Source organism: Gorilla gorilla, chromosome 9 (assembly GCF_029281585.2).
Source record: "Gorilla gorilla gorilla isolate KB3781 chromosome 9, NHGRI_mGorGor1-v2.1_pri, whole genome shotgun sequence".
NCBI lineage: Eukaryota > Metazoa > Chordata > Mammalia > Primates > Hominidae > Gorilla > Gorilla gorilla.
The window spans coordinates 6,687,205-6,705,135 of record NC_073233.2 but is presented as its reverse complement, the minus strand read 5'-3'; the positions used below and the strand labels follow the sequence as shown (position 1 = coordinate 6,705,135).

General features: G+C 46.8%; 1 protein-coding gene across 1 annotated transcript; it reads right to left on the bottom strand.

The window, feature by feature from the left end:
• Window positions 1-694: 694 nt before the first annotated feature.
• PSMD13 (proteasome 26S subunit, non-ATPase 13) lies at window positions 695-17,883 on the bottom strand. The gene is made up of 13 exons (XM_004050333.4): window positions 17,550-17,883; window positions 15,627-15,705; window positions 10,632-10,666; window positions 10,491-10,546; window positions 10,233-10,276; window positions 9,951-10,037; window positions 7,262-7,433; window positions 5,856-5,935; window positions 5,652-5,777; window positions 2,771-2,833; window positions 2,053-2,133; window positions 1,743-1,859; window positions 695-1,174 (listed from the first exon to the last, which is right to left on the bottom strand). The coding sequence occupies exons 1-13, from the start codon at window positions 17,642-17,644 to the stop codon at window positions 1,079-1,081; spliced, it is 1,131 nt and encodes a 376-aa protein (XP_004050381.1). The 5' UTR covers window positions 17,645-17,883; the 3' UTR covers window positions 695-1,078.
• Window positions 17,884-17,931: the final 48 nt, after the last annotated feature.

The window sequence follows — 17,931 nt, the reverse complement described above, 5'->3', positions numbered from 1 at the left end:
GACGAGGTGGAAAAAACCAGGAGCTCAGACACCAGCAACCAAAGAGGAAAAGGCTGGAGAAGATGCCGGAGAACTGTCCTTTGCCAGCCTAGCAGACTTGTGGGTGCTTTCCTCCAACAGGAGCAGGCCGTGGGGCTCTCACATTCATCAGCTTCCTGGTTCCTGGAGGCTGGGTCTCACCCCACCTGGAGAGCTGCAAGTGCTCCATGCTGTCACTGCAGGCCCAGGACTGAAAGATCACATTAAACTGTCCTTCCACCTAATGTTCACTTTGTGATTCTTTGTGTACGTGCACCTCCACTCCCAGACGGGGAACCTCAAGGTGGTTTCCTTTACATGCCCAGTCCCAGGGATGGCTCATGTCCGCACTGGGGCACACTAGGTCACAGATGCTGGTGGCTATTTGAATGATCAGTGGTGACAAGGATGTGGATGGATGCCTGTGTCGGGGCAGGTACCTGAGAGGGCTGGAGAAGGGAGTGGATACCCCTAGGTCTCTGTTGACTAACAATAAAGATAGGACCAGCGTCCTCGTTAGTCCTTGGTGCTGGATTCTGCCCGTCTACTGTATGTGCAGGGAGGAGAAGGGCCAAGGCTACCCCCACCATGTCTTCCCAAGGTTCCAGCTCATGCTTTTTAACCTCCAGGCACAGGCTTGGCCTGGAAGCTAAGCCCAAGAAAACAGAGCCACAAGAAGAACAAAGCAGAGGGGTTTATTATAGGAACATTCTCAAACCACAACGGAAAAGATGTCCGTACAGGTGGATGGGGATGGAGATCCACCTCGGAGTACACACACTTCAGGGGACTTCCTGCCTCGCACGTTCTTTCTCTCCCTTATCACCTAAGACCCTGAGACCCCCACCCTCTGCAGGAGAGACCCACAAAGAAGCCTCCTCCCTGTGGCCTGGCTCCCATCAGGGACAGTCCTGTTTTTAGAGCAAGAACAGTCTGTACTTCAGACAGGATTCCAACCCCCACCCAAATTCAATGTCGACCGTCTGAGCAGCCAGCTTCATTGGCTGCAAATGCCTCTCTCAGGTGAGTCAAAGGAGACACGATGGGGAACCAGGGGGCCCTAGGTGAGGATGTCATGGGCCTGGTGCTCCACCAGCATCTCCATGCTCTTCACATCCGTGCACCAGAACTCCAGGCGGTCCTTCATTCCCTTGATCTGAAATGGAAATCCGGACACAAGGGACGTTAAGACACGCAGGAGACACAGGCCGAGTGGCCGGCACAGCACCTGATGGGGTGACTCTATATCTCCAGCTAACTCTCTAGGGCAGCTCTAGTGAAAAGGACCTCTGAGCTGGGGGAGTGGGACGGGACTTGCCGGGTTAATTCTTTTCACAGGAACATTAGAAAAAACGTGCATGAAAGAAAGCAGACAAGAACAGAGGAAATCCACAGGATCGCATTTCCAGCAAATGTAAGAGCGACGTGAGCTCAAATCACAGAACCAGGAACGTATCTGATCAGAGCTCCTATCTTAAGATTAAAAGGCACCGTCAGCACAACCAGTGCCATTGTCATCATAAGCTTTTAAATGCAGGGTTCAAACCCTAGGCTTGCATTAAATTAGGCTCTTAGAAAAACCCAACAGCAGTATTTCCTTCTCCAAAACCTCTTGTCTAATAATGCTGTCTTCCCAAATGGCTTCCATCCAAATGAAACTAAGATGGTATAGACACAACCCCTCAAAATCCACAGAGGTGAATAATGGGTTTCAAACACATCACCTGTTGCAAATCCAACACTCGGGGCTGCACCCAGGTCATGTGGACTCGTTTGTCCACCTCGTCTATACTGCCTTTCACCAGCCCCACCGAAAGGGCCTTCATCACCAGAAGCTCCACCTGTGCAGAGAGGGAGGCGTGTGTAAGACAAGATAGCCTGACACACCCCCATGGACCCAGATGGCTTGTGAGAAGCAGATGCCGCTCCTCCCGTCATTTTTTACTGTCTAGGGAGCACAGTGCTCACACAAGAGCCTTGACTCCTCCATGTGGCAGCTTTGCTGCTCTAACACCCTGAGCCTAGGGACCGTACCTCATTCACTGTGATTTTAGCACTTTTGGCAATTTCTTCAAAAGTGAGTTGTCTGTGATTGGCAGGTCGTGTGAAAGTCATCTGGAAAAAATTTTATTAACTATTTTAAACTATTTTTCCAAATAAAAATAGAGATCTTATTAGTACCCCACATACTAAAAAGTTTCCTAATATTAGACATATATCTTGTTAAGAACAAGCTTTCAATGCTTAGATAAGAAGGATAACAGCAAAATGCCTTACAGGAGTTTCTGACAGTAGCCATTGTTCAATCCCCGAACAAGTACCTGAGGCCACAATTTGCCAGGGTTGACCAGGGCTGACCACGGCAAACCAGAAATCTAAGGGCCACTTCCTGACGAAGCTTAAGTTCTAGTGGGGAAAGACAGATGTGCGTGTAGACAAGAAGCGACATGCAATGAGGCAACAACTGCATCATGGGGAGAGGGGCAGCTACTTCATCTCAGTTCAGATGGTCAGGGAAGGCCTCAGGGTGGTGGCAGTGGGGTGGGAGGGTGTCGTCTGAGCTAAGAGCCAAATATAAACTTAAAAAAGCAAGTGGTAGCAAAGGAAAAGGAAGGTGGTGAAGAGAGTGATGCACAGCAGAAGCAGCACCACTGAAAGCTCACACTGCTCAGGACAGGCTTGGAGAGTGCAGCGCCCCCACCCGACCAAAATCTGAAACCACAGACAAAGTGGCTCCTGGGTGTTTGCTTACCTCCATGAGGCACAACAACTGAATTTTCCTCAGAAGCTGGGCTTCATTAGCTGCTAAATCAGGCTGTGAAGTATAGAAAGACAGAAAAATGTCTTCCATGCTTGTGCTTATCAGTTACTTAACTGGGGCTCTGGAATTCGTTCTATAACAGTAGACCCAACAAAAACCAGCTAAGCAGATCCAAACATTTCACACTGCAGACTGCTGAAGCTCATTAACAACAAGTGATCTGAACTTCATTCTTCTTAGGAAATGGAAAGAGTCGCACCTAACTGGGAAACTTTGTCAAGGCAAGGAATTTACAAGGTAAGATTTGTATTAATGCTACAGACACCATTAGGCAGGGCCACAGGGTACGGGCATTTCGAGAAGACTCTCCTGGTCAAGGTGCTGTTGGGAAGGATACACCCTACTGCCCAGGGGGCTTCTTTCAAGGGCTGCTGCCGGCTCAGTCAGCCAGTGCAAGTGGAGCCCCTCTGAGGAAAAGCTTCCTTAAGTTCTAGAGACTTGTTCTGAATCAAAAGAGCAAGTTATTAATTTATAATGAAAAATATCATTGTCCTGAGAACTAGAATATACGCTTCTGCAAGATATGCATCATCTCTTCTTATGGATCAAAACGTTACCCGTGAGCACAGAATTAAACCAAGGAGACTTGTTGTTTTAATTCAAATAGCAACTCATATCCTGACACAGGTAGCCCCGATGGGGACATTTCTGCCGCAAGTACTGGACAGGTCAAGCTCTGTAAAGGGCTCACTACCCCTCCAGACAGGCTTTGCTGCCTGAACAGATGCTGCCAACATGCATCTACAATTTTTTTTTCTTTAAATTGCTATAACTAGCCATCTTCCTTTCTGAGTGTCACCTTTTTTTGAGATATCAATAAATAATCAGACCACAGTTAGGTCTGGCTGCATCTGTGCTTTCTGCCTCTTCACAGTGCCTTCATCTATATCTACCCTGCTCCACTATGCATGAATTTTACAAGTTTATTTTAAACTGAGAAAATTGAAAGTTTCAGAAAAACACAAAAATAACCATAATTCCTACCACAGTTAACATTTTATTAATATTTACTTCTAATAATCTCATTAAAAAAGAACATACTTATCATTAAAGCTCAAGCCCTTGTTGAGCACCTTTCCCTAACTCCCACCTTCCAGAGACAACTTCACCCAGTGCCTGCCCTCCCCTTGCACTGAGGTGAATTGGCTGTTCTCCCTGCATGGACCTCTCCCCCTCCCCGCACCCGCCGCTCTCCCCCTCCCCGCACCCGCCGCTCTCCCCCTCCCCGCACCCGCCGCTCTCCCCCTCCCCGCACCCGCCGCTCTCTCCATCCCCGCACCCGCCGCTCTCCCCCTCCCGCTCTCCCCCTCCCCGCACCCGCCGCTCTCCCCCTCCCCGCACCCGCCGCTCTCCCCCTTCCCGCACCCGCCGCTCTCTCCATCCCCGCACCCGCCGCTCTCCCCCTCCCGCTCTCCCCCTCCCCGCACCCGCCGCTCTCCCCCTCCCGCTCTCCCCCTCCCCGCACCCGCCGCTCTCCCCCTCCCCGCACCCGCCGCTCTCCCCCTTCCCGCACCCGCCGCTCTCCCCCTCCCCGCACCCGCCGCTCTCCCCCTCCTGCTCTCCCCCTCCCCGCACCCGCCGCTCTCCCCCTCCTGCTCTCCCCCTCCCCGCACCCGCCGCTCTCCCCCTCCCCGCACCCGCCGCTCTCCCCCTTCCCGCACCCGCCGCTCTCCCCCTCCCCGCACCCGCCGCTCTCCCCCTCCTGCTCTCCCCCTCCCCGCACCCGCCGCTCTCCCCCTCCCCGCACCCGCCGCTCTCCCCCTTCCCGCACCCGCCGCTCTCTCCATCCCCGCACCCGCCGCTCTCCCCCTCCTGCTCTCCCCCTCCCCGCACCCGCCGCTCTCCCCCTCCCGCTCTCCCCCTCCCCGCACCCGCCGCTCTCCCCCTCCCCGCACCCGCCGCTCTCCCCCTCCCCGCACCCGCCGCTCTCCCCCTCCCCGCACCCGCCGCTCTCTCCCTCCCCGCACCCGCCGCTCTCCCCTTACCCGCACCCGCCGCTCTCCCCCTTCCCGCACCCGCCGCTCTCCCCCTCCCCGCACCCGCCGCTCTCCCCCTCCCCGCACCCGCCGCTCTCCCCCTCCCCGCACCCGCCGCTCTCCCCCTCCCCGCACCCGCCGCTCTCCCCCTCCCCGCACCCGCCGCTCTCCCCCTCCCCGCACCCGCCGCTCTCCCCCTCCCCGCACCCGCCGCTCTCCCCCTCCCGCTCTCCCCCTCCCCGCACCCGCCGCTCTCCCCCTCCCGCTCTCCCCCTCCCCGCACCCGCCGCTCTCCCCCTCCCCGCACCCGCCGCTCTCCCCCTCCCCGCACCCACTGCTCTCCCCATCCCTGCACCCGCCGCTCTCCCATTCTCTTCACCAGGCATTTGTTCCTCCTTCATCCCATGCTCTCTCCCACCCACTCATGTTAGCCTCACACATCCCTCTTTCAGTTCAGCAAAGATACTAAAATTTTCCGTTTTCTCCGCTGAGTGCACTCTTCCCGTACCTCTTCACTCATTCCTAAGGTCACACAGACCTTAGGTCACTATGACTTCTACATCTTCTGTGACACCCCCTCCACCCAGCGTAGATGCAGGGCCCACATTCGATTCTGTTTTCTCAGAACACCCTCACTCTTCGTCTGCAGCACTGAGTAATGCTGTGGCTAACCAACCACTTAACTCTCTGCTCTATGAGAGCAAGGACTAGCCTATCTTGGTCTCCTCTTTGCCCAGTTCTTTCCTGTGTGCCTAGGGAAGACGCTCAATGAACATCTGTTGTATGAGCGAGTAGATACATGGGGGAATAAGGGCTGGGCATCGTGGGAGTCCTACCTGCTGGCCCCAGGCAGTCTTCAGAGTCTGGAACCGCTCTACGTTGCCACTGTTGAAGGCATAGAGGGTGTCAATCAGCCACTGCCGGTCAGTATTCCTCAGGGACTCCAGCACAGGGTGCATGAGCTGTGAGGATGGAGATGGTCAGCTAGTAACACTTTAGTCTCTCTCTTGTTAAGGAAGCTGAGCTCAGGGTCAACTTACGAGTTCTCCAAAGTTAAAAACTCCCTCGCCGAGAAGTCCTGCTAGCCCCAGCGTGAAGGCTCTCTCCTGCTGCTCAGACACTATGGTAGCAACACAGGCTCACTTACAATCCAGTCATAATAATCAGTCCTGTTTAGCTTTAAAAATCTCATATAACAAAAAGTAAAAAAACATTGTTTGTAATGGTTGTTATTACAAAGCCTTGACATTAGTCACCTCTTCTGAAGTATTGGGTTGACTTAGATTATACCAGGAACCATATATACATGGGTTTTTTGGGAGGAGCATTCATTTATTTTTTCCTAAATATATGTGAATCTATTCATATTTTCAGCTGTGCCACTTCCAGGAAGTGCCTTAAATCTCTTTTCTGCTATGGCAAGGAATAAATTTAAGTTACCTAACCTAGCTTCTTTTCAGACCAGAATTAACTTACTTTCTGTTCCTAGACAGCAAGTCTATTGTTCTCTTGACCACCTTAGTTCCTTTTCCGATATATTTTTCTTGACATACAGTAATAAAAACTGCATCAACACTGTTAAGAGTTGCTGGTCTCCTTAGCTTCAACAGTGTTTTGTGAGAAACATCTAAAATATGCTGAAAATTTATTTTCTGAACATATATTCCTTACACTTTTTCCAAAACTCACTGGTCATTTTCTTTCCACTCTCAAATCCTTGAAAGATTTAATAATTTGTCCCCATGGGTCTGGAATTTCAGTTTTCAAAACAAGGGTCTCAGCTACAGGGATTTCATGTACCCTTTATTCTGCAGCAGATGGGTGGGCGGGGAGGGCTGAGAAGGTGTTTACATCATGGTTCTTCCTACAAACACCTGTGACTTAGGTAACAGTAAGGAACTGGAGAAGGAACAGTAAAGGAGCTAGGAGGAATTAGCCTCATTTTCATGTAAATTAAATGCTGGAGACAAATATAATGTAGAAACTAAAGTTTACACAAATCTTCCCATTTTTTTCTTCAAAACAGGATGAATCCATCTGAGTAATTTCTTTTTTGTTTGGATGAGATGGAGTCTCGCTCTGTCACCCAGGCTGGGGTGCAGTGGTACAATCTTGGCTCACTGCAACCTCCACCTCCCGAGTTCAAGTGATTCTCCTGCCTCAGACTCCCGAGTAACTGGGTTACAGGCACCCACCATCACACCTGGCTAGTTTTTTGTATTTTTAGTAGAGACAGGGTTTCACCATGTTGGCCAGGCTGGTCTTGAACTCCTGACCTCAGGTGATCCACTCACTTCAGCCTTCCAAAGTACTGGGATTACAGGCGTGAGCCACCGTGCCCAGCCCCACCTTAGTAATTTCTGAGAACTGTCACCTCAAGCAACTCACAGATGCTAAGTTTGGAGAATATGCTCCTGTGTGACATGGATTTAATGGCCTAGGTTACCTGGTAGATCCTTGATGTCAACACAGCCCAAAAACCGCAGAGCATCTTTGTAGTAGGACGCGTGGTTTCCGATTGTTTGATAGTATTTACTGGAGAGATCATAGAAACGACTGTGAACCGATGTCACACCAGGAAGGTTGTTGAGCATTTCTTCAACATCTTCAATTGTTTCCTATACACAGGAAGGAAAATCATCTCTCTTTTTAAGTTAAAAGTTTATTTTATTTTTTTAGAGACAGGGTCTCACTCTGTTGCCTAGGGTGGTCTTGAACTCCTGGCCTCAAGTGATCCTCCCACCTCAGCCTCTGTAGTAGCTGGGATTACAGGTTCAAGCCACTGTGCTTGGCTAAGATTTTTAAAGTAATATATTGTGAGATGAAAAGCATCAACTACCAAGGAAAAGACTGATGAATGTGACCGCGTTAAAATGGAAAACTTAATCCAAAACACAGAAAAAAGTACAAAGACAAGCTACAGACTGGGAAACAATATTTACATGTATAACCCACCAGCAATTATGACCAAGGAAATATAAAAACACTTACAAATGAGTCAGGAGACAAACAACACAGTAGAAAAATGGGCAAAAGACATTAACAGGCAATTGACAAATTTGGGGACACAAACAGAATGGCCAATAAACCACTAGTAATTGTGAAATGCAAATTAAACCCCCAACAAGATATAATTTCACTTCTATTAGATCAGCAAGAGTTAGAGCCTGAAACTATCAGGTGTTGAAGACATGGAGCTTCCAGAGTACTCATACGGTGCTGAGGGAGCATGTACCTGGGAAAGGCAGAGATGCACACAGCTTGTACCTGTAGTCTCTAGGCATACATCTTGGTGAGATTCTGCCCACACACAAGGGACCAGGCACAGAAATACTTATGGCAGTACTGTTTGTGATAGTAAAAAAAAAAACAACCTAAATCTCTCTCCCTTTTTTTTTGAGACAGAGTCTCGCTCTGTTGCCCAAGCTGTAGTGCAGTGGTGCGATCTCGGCTCACTGCAACCTCCGCCTCGCAGGCTGAAGCAATTCGCTGCCTCAGCCTCCCGAGTGGCTGGGACTACAGGCGCCTGCCACCATGCCTGGCTAATTTTTGTGGTTTTAGTAGAGACGGGGTTTTACCATCTTGGCTGGGTTGGTCTTGAACTCCTGACCTCGTGATCCACCTGCCTCAGCCTCCCAAAGTGCTGGGATTACAGGTGTGACCACCGCACCTGGCCCTAAATCTCTTCAATAGGAGACTGGATACATATGTTGTGAAACACTTATACAATGAAATACCGTATAGGAGTAACAGCACACTGGTTACACATACCCACATGACTCTGAAACCTAGTATTGAGCCAATGTTAAAACGCTTGAGTTACACACCCCTATTTAATGAAGGACAAGGAAATGCATGGGCATGAGAGGGAGCCTGGCTGGGGGAGAAGTGTGATCTGAAGGGTACTGGGACCCTGACTGTGCCGTGTGGCTTCATTCCTTCCTAAGCTGGTTGGGGCACATGGATGCCTATTACAGCATTCTGTACTGTGACTTATAGCTTTCAATATGTCTTAAAATATTTGAAAATAAAATGCACTAAGTATGCATATGGGTTAGGACTGACAATAAACAATAAAAAGTATCTTTTCAGGGCAATGAGGACATGAACACTTTTAACCCTTACCCCCAATATTTTCTTTAACATTGTGATTAGCAAACACACACACACACAAACACACGAACACACACGCAAACACACACAAACACACGAACACACACACAAACACACACACAAACACACACACACACACAGGTTCTGGTTCAACCAGGTGGACCAGCCACATGTCGGTTTCACTGCCACCCACATCCATACCTGTCTCCCAACTGCACCAAAACATAATTGAACATAAGAAAAACATAAAAATAGACAGGATACTTCAACAACATTTAGGAAGCAGAAGGAAGATGGAGAAATAGCACGTGACATGCCAGTGGTGTGTAGGCTGACCTTGGTCAGGGAGAACCAATGTGCTTTGGGCTGACTGAGGCCATGTGGAGTCATTATTAGACGGATGTGCTGTGATCACACAGGGGAGTGCTCTTTTGTTTAAGGGCAACAGGCATTGTATCAGCAACTTACTCCTAAGTGGTTTTGGAAAAAAGCTACAGACACACACAAAGGCAAAAGCGGTAAAAGGTTAGCAATGGCGGGGGCTGGGCGCAGCGGCTCACGGCTGTAATCCCAGCACTTTGGGAGGCTGAGGCAGAGGGATCACTTGAGGTCAGGAGTTCCAGACCAGCCTGGCCAACGTGGCGAAACCCTGTCTCTACTAAAAATACAAAAAAATTAGCTGGGCATGGAGGCACGCGCCTGTAATTCCAGCTACTCAGGAGGTTGAGGCAGGAGAATTGCTTGAACCCGTGAGGCGGAGGTTGCAGTGGGCCGAGATTGCACCATTGCACTCCAGCCTGGGAAACAGAGCGAGACTCCGTCTTTAAAAAAAAAAAAAAAAAAAAAGGTTTGCAATGGGAAATTTAGGTTGGGGTATAGTAGTTCTTTGTGTTATTTTTGCAACTTTTCTGTAATTTAAAAATGTTTTAAAATAAACAGTAAAGAAGAAAAATAGGTTATTTTTTCCCTAGGGTTTTAAATAATTTTAAACCAAAGATAAATCTGTATTATGGTGATCTCACCTTTGTAACCTGTAGGTCCCCGATGTTTAATTTTAGAGCTCCAATTGCTGTTTTACACAGGATCACTGCCTCATCACTACTTTTCACCTAAGACATCAAAAACAAAAACAAGAAACCTCAGAATGTGGGCAGTTGACTAACAAAGGAAGCTAGCTACTTGTACATTAACTTAACCTTGATGACTAGAGGCCTTGTGGTCTCTAAAGGTCTGGACAGTGAGCATGGACACAAACTGTTAAGTCATACATACTCTAAAAGGTATTGCTCACATGTCACATTTACCTTCTCACGAGTCTTTTCCAGAAAAGTAAGAGCCACATTAGGATCTGGAAAAGAAAGAACAATCAGAAGGACCATCAACAGACTGGTTTCTGCTAACCAAGACACCCTTAGGTAGGGTAATCTTTAGGTTTTGACCATAAAGTATAATAAAAACATAATATCTGATACAGAAAACACAAAAGTTCAGTTAACTTATATTTCAAAATAATTTTAACCACCATTTGGATCTGCTCCTTTATAAAACAAAGTGAGACTTACCAGTCATCTGTCTAACTACATGAAGAATGATTTCCACGAGGGACAAAGGATTCACCCTGAAATAAAAACCACCAGTCTTTGAGTACCACTGAGTATCAATGTACTCATTTTCAAAGTGAAAAACGGATGAGAGGGTTTTACCTGTGTTCAAATTCACTGATAAAGTTTTCATAAAGCTGTGAAACCAAAACATGGAGAGAAATTATAGGATGTCTTTTATTCTGCAAAATGAAGACCCCAAACACTATTTTTGGTAAACAAGCTGCATCAATGCTATCAAGTTGGGAGTGTGCAAGCCACAGTGCCCAGCACACAGTAAGCAATGCATGTTTGCAGAATGATAGGAGACCATATCAGGGCTTATTTACATTCACATAAATGATCAACAGATTACTAAGGAATATTAGGTTTCTTCTAGCTTTGGGAATTAGAGTACTGACCTATAAGAACCTCCAGACAGATTCCTATATTCTTTCTTCCAGGTACTGTAAGCTAAATAGACTATCAGATTGAAACGCTCCCTCAGTTCTCTCCCTGTGGCTTCTGGGCTGTTGGTATTTCGACCCTTGTGAAGATGGCCTGCGCTGCCATGTGGTCCCCAGCCTACCAGGACAGGTTTATTTGTATCTATCCTGCTTATTTAAATAATAAGAAGACCATCGTGGAAGGAAGGTGAATCCCATAAGTAAGGCTGTTGAAAATCCTACAGCCAGAGATTCAAGATCTATGTTCAGGTTTATTTGTATCTGTCCTACTCATTTAAATAAGAAGAAGACCATTGTGGAAGGAAGGTGAATCCCCATAAGTAAGACTGTTGAAAATCCTACAGCTAGAGATTCAAGATCTATGTTTAGCAGTTGGACTTAATGCATTTCTTGAGAAAAATAAAATGTTCTCTAGAGAATGGAATCGTGATGTTCAATATAAAAGCAGAATCTGGGCCCAGCTCAAACAGGAAAATGGCAGCCTCTATCTTGTACATTTCCCACCACGTTAAGTCAGTAATGTTGTATGCAGCATAAACGATACCTAAACTAAAAACAAGGACACAAAAAAACAGGCGGTGGTGACCAAAGTCTTCAACAAGGAGAGGGAAGTAAAAAAAGGAAAAGGAAAGAAAAAGACGTAACCGGCCGGGTGCAGTGGCTCACGCCTGTCATCCCAGCACTTTGGGAGGCAGAGGCGGGCGGATCGTGAGGTCAAGAGATTGGAACCATCCTGGTCAACATGGTGAAACCCCGTCTCTACTAAAAATACAAAAATCAGCCCGGCGTGGTGGCGCGCGCCTGTAGTCCCAGCTACTTGGGAGGCTGAGGCAGAAGAATCGCTTGAACCAGGGAGGCAGAGGTTGCTGTGAGCTGAGATTGTGCCATTGCATTCCAGCCTAGGCAACAAGAGTGAAACTCCATCTCAAAAAAAAAAAGAAAAAGAAAAAGACATAATGTAGTATCAGGATCAAGTATGCAGTACTACTGTAAGAGACCTGAATGGAGGCTTCTAATTTGTATCAAAGGAAAACAGAAGCTTTTCGTTTGCATCATTTAACTGAACTGTGAACGCTTGTGCCTCCCATCTTTATCATCGGAGTTGACAGTGAAATAAATTTATATCAGAAGTTTGCATCTCACTTTTATGGAGTATAAAAGATTTTTTTTGACATTCAACGCAGTTTTTTTGGAAGAAAGAATATCTTAAAATGGACAATGGACTGTACAATAAGTTACTTGAAATCTTATATCTATCTTCTGTGTAAACATGTTTCAGATGAATTTCAATTAGATTTGAAATACACATTTTGTTCACCTATTAAGTTAATGAAATAAAATTTAAAACAAAAAAAGAAATGTTTGCTAATCAAACGGAATGGAGTTCCTTCAGATTTTAATTAAAGCTAATTATGCACCGTTTTCAAATTTCTTAGCCATTCAGCACACTTGAGCACTTCCTCAGACTCCATACTAGATACTACAACATAGAACGTGTAAGACAAATGATGTGTCTTCAAGGAGCTCCTGGTCCACTGAAGACAGTCTTTAAACAAATAAATGACAATACAGTGAGTTTAAGAGCAAAAAGAAAGAAAGAAAGAAAAAAGCGCAGAAGTGCATCAGCCAAAGGGAGAGGCTTCAAAGGTTACTGTAGAAGTGGCAATACTGAGTTTCAAGGAATGAAGGGCGGTTAGAGAGGTGGCCATTTGGTGTGGGAGGGGAAGAAGCTGAGAGAAGAACATTCCAGACAGTAACAAACATGTGCAAAAGCACTGAAGAAAAAAATACATTATGTTTCAGGGGCATTTCTGAGGGACACAGACTAGGAAGCACTGAAGATTGGTCTCTGTCCAGAGTGCAAGGCCGAACCAGAGGACACACATGATCATTTCTATTTTAGAAACATGCCTGGGGCAGAGAGGACAGCAGGTGAAAGAGACTGAGAGAGAACAGTCAGAGGCTACTACTGGCCAAGACAGGAGAGTGAGGGAGCAACCGTAATGAGGATGGATGAATAATTTGAGAGAGATTTAGGGGTAACGAACCAGACTCACTCAGATGTGGGCCGGTCACAGAGAAGGAGAGCTGACAATAACCTCTGAGTTAGGGGTAACTGGGCCAAGAGCGCCTAGTGTGGGCACAGTAGGAGAGGGAACCTCCAAATGACCTTAACTTTGGATTAGGAGAGCCTGTAGTTCCTCTGGGATATGAAGGTAGAAGGATGAAAACACCCCTGTAGCAATTACATATTCCAATCAGACACACAAGAAACAGTCAACTAAATAAAATGGCATTTTTGTCCCGGTGCTGTGGCTCACGTCTGTTATGCAGCACTTTGGGAGGCCGAGGCTGGTGGATCACGTGAGGACAGGAGTTCAAGACCAGCCTGGCCAACATGGTGAAATGCCATCTCTACTAAAACTACAAAAATTAGCCAGGTGTGGTGGCACACGCTTGTAATCCCAGCTACTTGGGAGGCTGAGGTATGAGAATGGCTTGAACTGGGGAGACGGAGGTTGCAGCGAGCTGAGATCTGCCATTGCACTCCGGCCTGGGCGACAGTGCGAGACTCTGTCCCTTTGCCCACCCAAAATAAATAAAATGGTGGCCAGGTGGTGGTTCACACCTGTAATCCCAGCACTTTGGGAGGCCAAGGCAGGTGGATCGCCTGAGGTTAGGAGTTTGAGACCAGCCTGGTCAACATGATGAAACCCTGTCTCTACTAAAAATACAAAAATTATCCAGGCGTGGTGGCGGGTGCCTGTAATCCCAGCTACTCTGGAGGCTGCGGCAGGAGAATCACTGGAACCCGGGAGGAGGAGGATGTAGTGAGCTGAGACTGTGCCATTGCACTCCAGCCTGGGTGACAAGAATGAAACTCCGTCTCAAAAAATAATAATAATAAATAAATAAAATGGCATTTTTATTACAAAAGACTATTTCAAAGATATCTTCCTTATTAGAAGGAAATGTTTGAACTTTCCTGACATGTATTAATCTAAAAAATTACCTTAAAAAAGAAGCCCACTAAGTCCAGAAAGTCAAAATTACTTCTGGTGACTACAAATTCATAAATACTATCCATTTTACACTTATGCTAGCTGGATCCCAACAAATTTTAAAGGTTTATTCTGTCTATGGGAAAAGTAAACTCAGATCTGCCAACCTAAATAAACATCACCTTACCATGAGGTTGAGGAAATATTTTGTCACGTGTAGAAAAGTGATTTAAAGATAAGAAACCAAAGGACAGAGATAAACAATTATGAATCATCTATCGTGATGATTTAGAACCTTAGGGAACAAGTATTAAGACAGGTCTCAGGCCAGGCACAGTGGCTCCTGCCTATAATCCCAGCACTCTGGGAGGCCAAGGCAGGCAGATCACCTGAGGTCAGGAGTCTGAGACCAGCCTGGCCAACACTGGTGAAACCCCATCTCTACTAAGAAATACAAAAATCAGCTGGCTGTGGTGGTGGGCACCTGTAATCCCAGCTACTTGGGACGCTGAGGCAGAAGAATCGCTTGAACTCGGGAGGTGGAAGTTGCAGTGAGCCAAGATCGCACCATTGCACTCCAGCCCGGGCAACAAGAGCGAAACTCCGTCAAAAAAAAAAAAAAAAAAGCAGGTCTCATTTATCATTTTCCCACATAATCCAGAAGACTGAATGTTTAGCAAAATCTCCAGGCTTACAGATGATTGTAAGTTCCTCTGAATAGTAAAATGTCAAATTGATGGCTATAAACCACAAGAAAATCTTACAAGCCCAGGTGGTGGGGTAGCAAGGTGGTAAGCTCTATTGCGAGCATATAAAAGTAATGTATTCAGGAGAAATGACTCAAAATGTAATTATAAGCTATCAGTTGCAATGCTGGTATGAATCTGATTCATTCAGAATCAGAGAAAGCCATCATAGAGTAAGATGTCAGGAAAAACTTCAAAGAGGAGGCTACCAGTGAGCAAATTCGTGGGGATGTGTCAGAGGATCTGGGGAAGGCTGGGAAAGAAGGTGCGTATTTGTCTACTGCTGAAAAAATTCTAAAAGTCCTCTATTACAGAGGCAGCATGACACTATACAGGACTCTCCCTCCAATCCACCTACCCTCAACCGAAGTACAAAAGGTGTTTTATTTTCCACACTACCCAGGACAGAAGTGTCTGGGCAAGCAAGCAGTGCGGCTTAAAGAAGGGGAGTGATGGAAGTTATCTAAGATTCCCACAGATAGTAATCTTCCTCATACCTTACTCCACCCTCTAACTGGGTTTGAACTTTGTTTCTAAAACTAGAGTACTAAAAAGAAGCCTATGAACTAAGATACTTAGGCATGTTGTAAGATAGTACTTTATGCTAGAATTTTAAAAAAAGCCAGAATGTCAGTGTTTGAATCCTCTTCTGCCACTTATCAGCAGTGATCTATGGTAAGTTACTTAAAGTCTTATGTTTGCTTCTACATCAAAAAAGTGAGATAATAGTATCTACTGACCAACGTTGTCATGAAGGATATGTGAAGCGCTCAGACCAGTACCTGACGTAAAGTGACTGCTGAATATTGGAGCTTATTATTATTATTAGCATAAAGCCTACCTTATTTTAAAAAGTCCTTGAGCACATTCATATAATCTAATCTGGTATGGCAAATTATTTACCTTAATGAGACCATCTCCTTGGGCAAAGCACGGATCCTGCACAAAATCAAGCACCTGAAGTGTCAGCTGGTGCCACAACCTGAAAAACATACAGCCCTTAAGACCTCTAACCTAATATCCAGTCACAGACACCTCCAGCCTTGATGATTCTATCAAGTCACAAATACAGGTTGGGTATCTCTAATCCAAAACTCCAACATTCAAAATGCTCCAAAATCCACAACTTTTTGAGCACCAACATAGGGCTCAAAGGAAATGACCACTGGAGCATCTCAGATTTCAGATTTTTGATTTATGGATACTGAACGGGTAAGTATATATCGCAAATATTTCAAAATCTGAAAAAATACTAACTCCAAAAAAACTTTTGCCCCAATGCATTTCTTTCTTTTTTGAGACAGAGTCTGACTCTGTTGCCCAGGCTGTAGTGCAGTGGCGCCATCTCGGCTCACTGCAACCTCTGCCTCCCAGGATCAAGTGATTCTCCTGCCTCAGCCTCCCGAGTAGCAGGGATTACAGGCATGAGCCACTGCGCCCGGCCGCCCCAATGCATTTCTGATAAGGGATACTAAATCCATACTAACCAGTCTCTACTGTGTAGCAGAAAGAATGCTAAAGCAGATGTGATAAACCTGAGTTCTTTTCCTGGCTCTGCTATTGAATGGCTATGTCACTTTGAGATCATTTAACTTCTCTAAGACTCAGTTTTCCCAGGTATGAAATGGAGAACATTAATCTAGATTAACTCAAAGGGTTATTGTGAGGTTTGATTGGAAACGAGAACTTTGGAATCATACATATCTAACTTGAGATGCTGGCTCTTCTACGTATTAGCTGAGTATCTCAGGGAAGGCAATTAAAATGAGCTTCAGTTTCCTCCTCTGTGAAAAGGATGAATAAAAGATTAAATAAGCTAATATTTAAAACCTCAGGGACAGTGACATAGCGCTTCATCCAAAACCCAAAGGCTAATATTTAATAACGCAGATAAAATGCTTTGAAAATTACCAAGTGCTATCCAACACAAACCATTATTTGCCAAACATTAATTTGCTCTCAAAAACTGCTAATAGCAGAAGGCTGCTGAATGCTAAACATCATCAAAACATGTATGGAACATCTATGTGAAAGGTATTATATTAAATGCTAGGGTTAACAGGGAGGTTACTACAGGAGATGTATTTTCTATGGAATAGCTCCAGCCCAATGCCAGCAATTTATTCTACTCATATTAAAAGGAGGTTGGTGCTTAGCAAGAATTTAATTGCTCTGCAATTCATCCTGTTTCTAAACAAACCTAAACTTTAAGATCTTTCTAGGGGCAGAAAGCCCATGAGAAATACAATGGAAGGTAAAGACAATGGGACGGCGGAAGTGGTTGCACCCCGTGCAACCAGCTGCAGAATGAATAGGGAAGACAGCAAAGCTGTACTAGCCTCTGGTTTATCAACTCCAGACCACGAGAAAGATAACTGTAGATACAGTTACACTATGACAAGGCTAAGCACGAATCACCAACATGTTTCCCAAAGTGGGTGGTGGCCCTGAAAGTGTGTTTGCTTGTTAGACTGGAATCAAGAGCTAAAATCAAAGGCTACTCCTGAACCGTTTTAGTAAGACCCGAGGTAGAGGAGTTCAGAAGCCTCAGTCACAGTCCCCCGTTAAGGAAGCAGTGAATCTCAGACCGAAACATCCTGGCTACAGCTCTTGGCCCTCGTGGTCTGTCATCCCTCTCATTCCTCGACCCTGCCACTCGAGGTTCCTCAGCAAACCTTGCCGGCACAGCCGGTCGCTACACGTCCCCGCTTCCCCTCAACCTGGGTCTGGGCGCCCTCAGCCCATCAAGGGTCCGCTCCTCCGCCCGCCTGCCCCCTCCGTCTCCCTCTATCGCCGGGGCCCAGGGCCCGTCTGCTCGGCGCTCACTTCTTCGTGTAGAGCTCCTCCAGACGGTGCCACACAGCGGGCTGCCCGGGCCCGGAGCTCTGGCTCTGCTGTAGGAAGCCCGGTACGTCCTTCATGACAGCAGGAAGACCCCCGGCACAGAAGAACAACCGGGATGTCAGCACCGCGGGGATGGCTGCCGGAAATGCTCACTCACTTCCGGCGCCGAGCGGCGCGGGGCAGGCTGGGAGCGCCGTAGCCGGCCGGGGGCGGGCCCCGCTGGTTGCTCGGTTACAGCGCGTCTCTGCGCTCCGGACAAAACTCTCCGGCTTTTGCAGCCTACTTCCCGCGCACTTGGCTGTGCCATTGAGGCGTTAAAGAGTGTGGGCGCCTGTGGTCGAACCCGCTACGGACTAGCTTTGTG

Bases quoted from the DNA above. Each gene is read 5' to 3' on its own strand.
- PSMD13 (XM_004050333.4), bottom strand. From the start codon at position 17,644: ATGAAGGACGTACCGGGCTTCCTACAGCAGAGCCAGAGCTCCGGGCCC. The intron at 7,434-9,950 runs GTGAGATCACCA...TCCTGTGTATAG, and splicing joins GGGACCTACAGGTTACAAAG to GAAACAATTGAAGATGTTGA. The intron at 2,834-5,651 runs GTAGGACTCCCA...TATACTTCACAG, and splicing joins AGACTGCCTGGGGCCAGCAG to CCTGATTTAGCAGCTAATGA.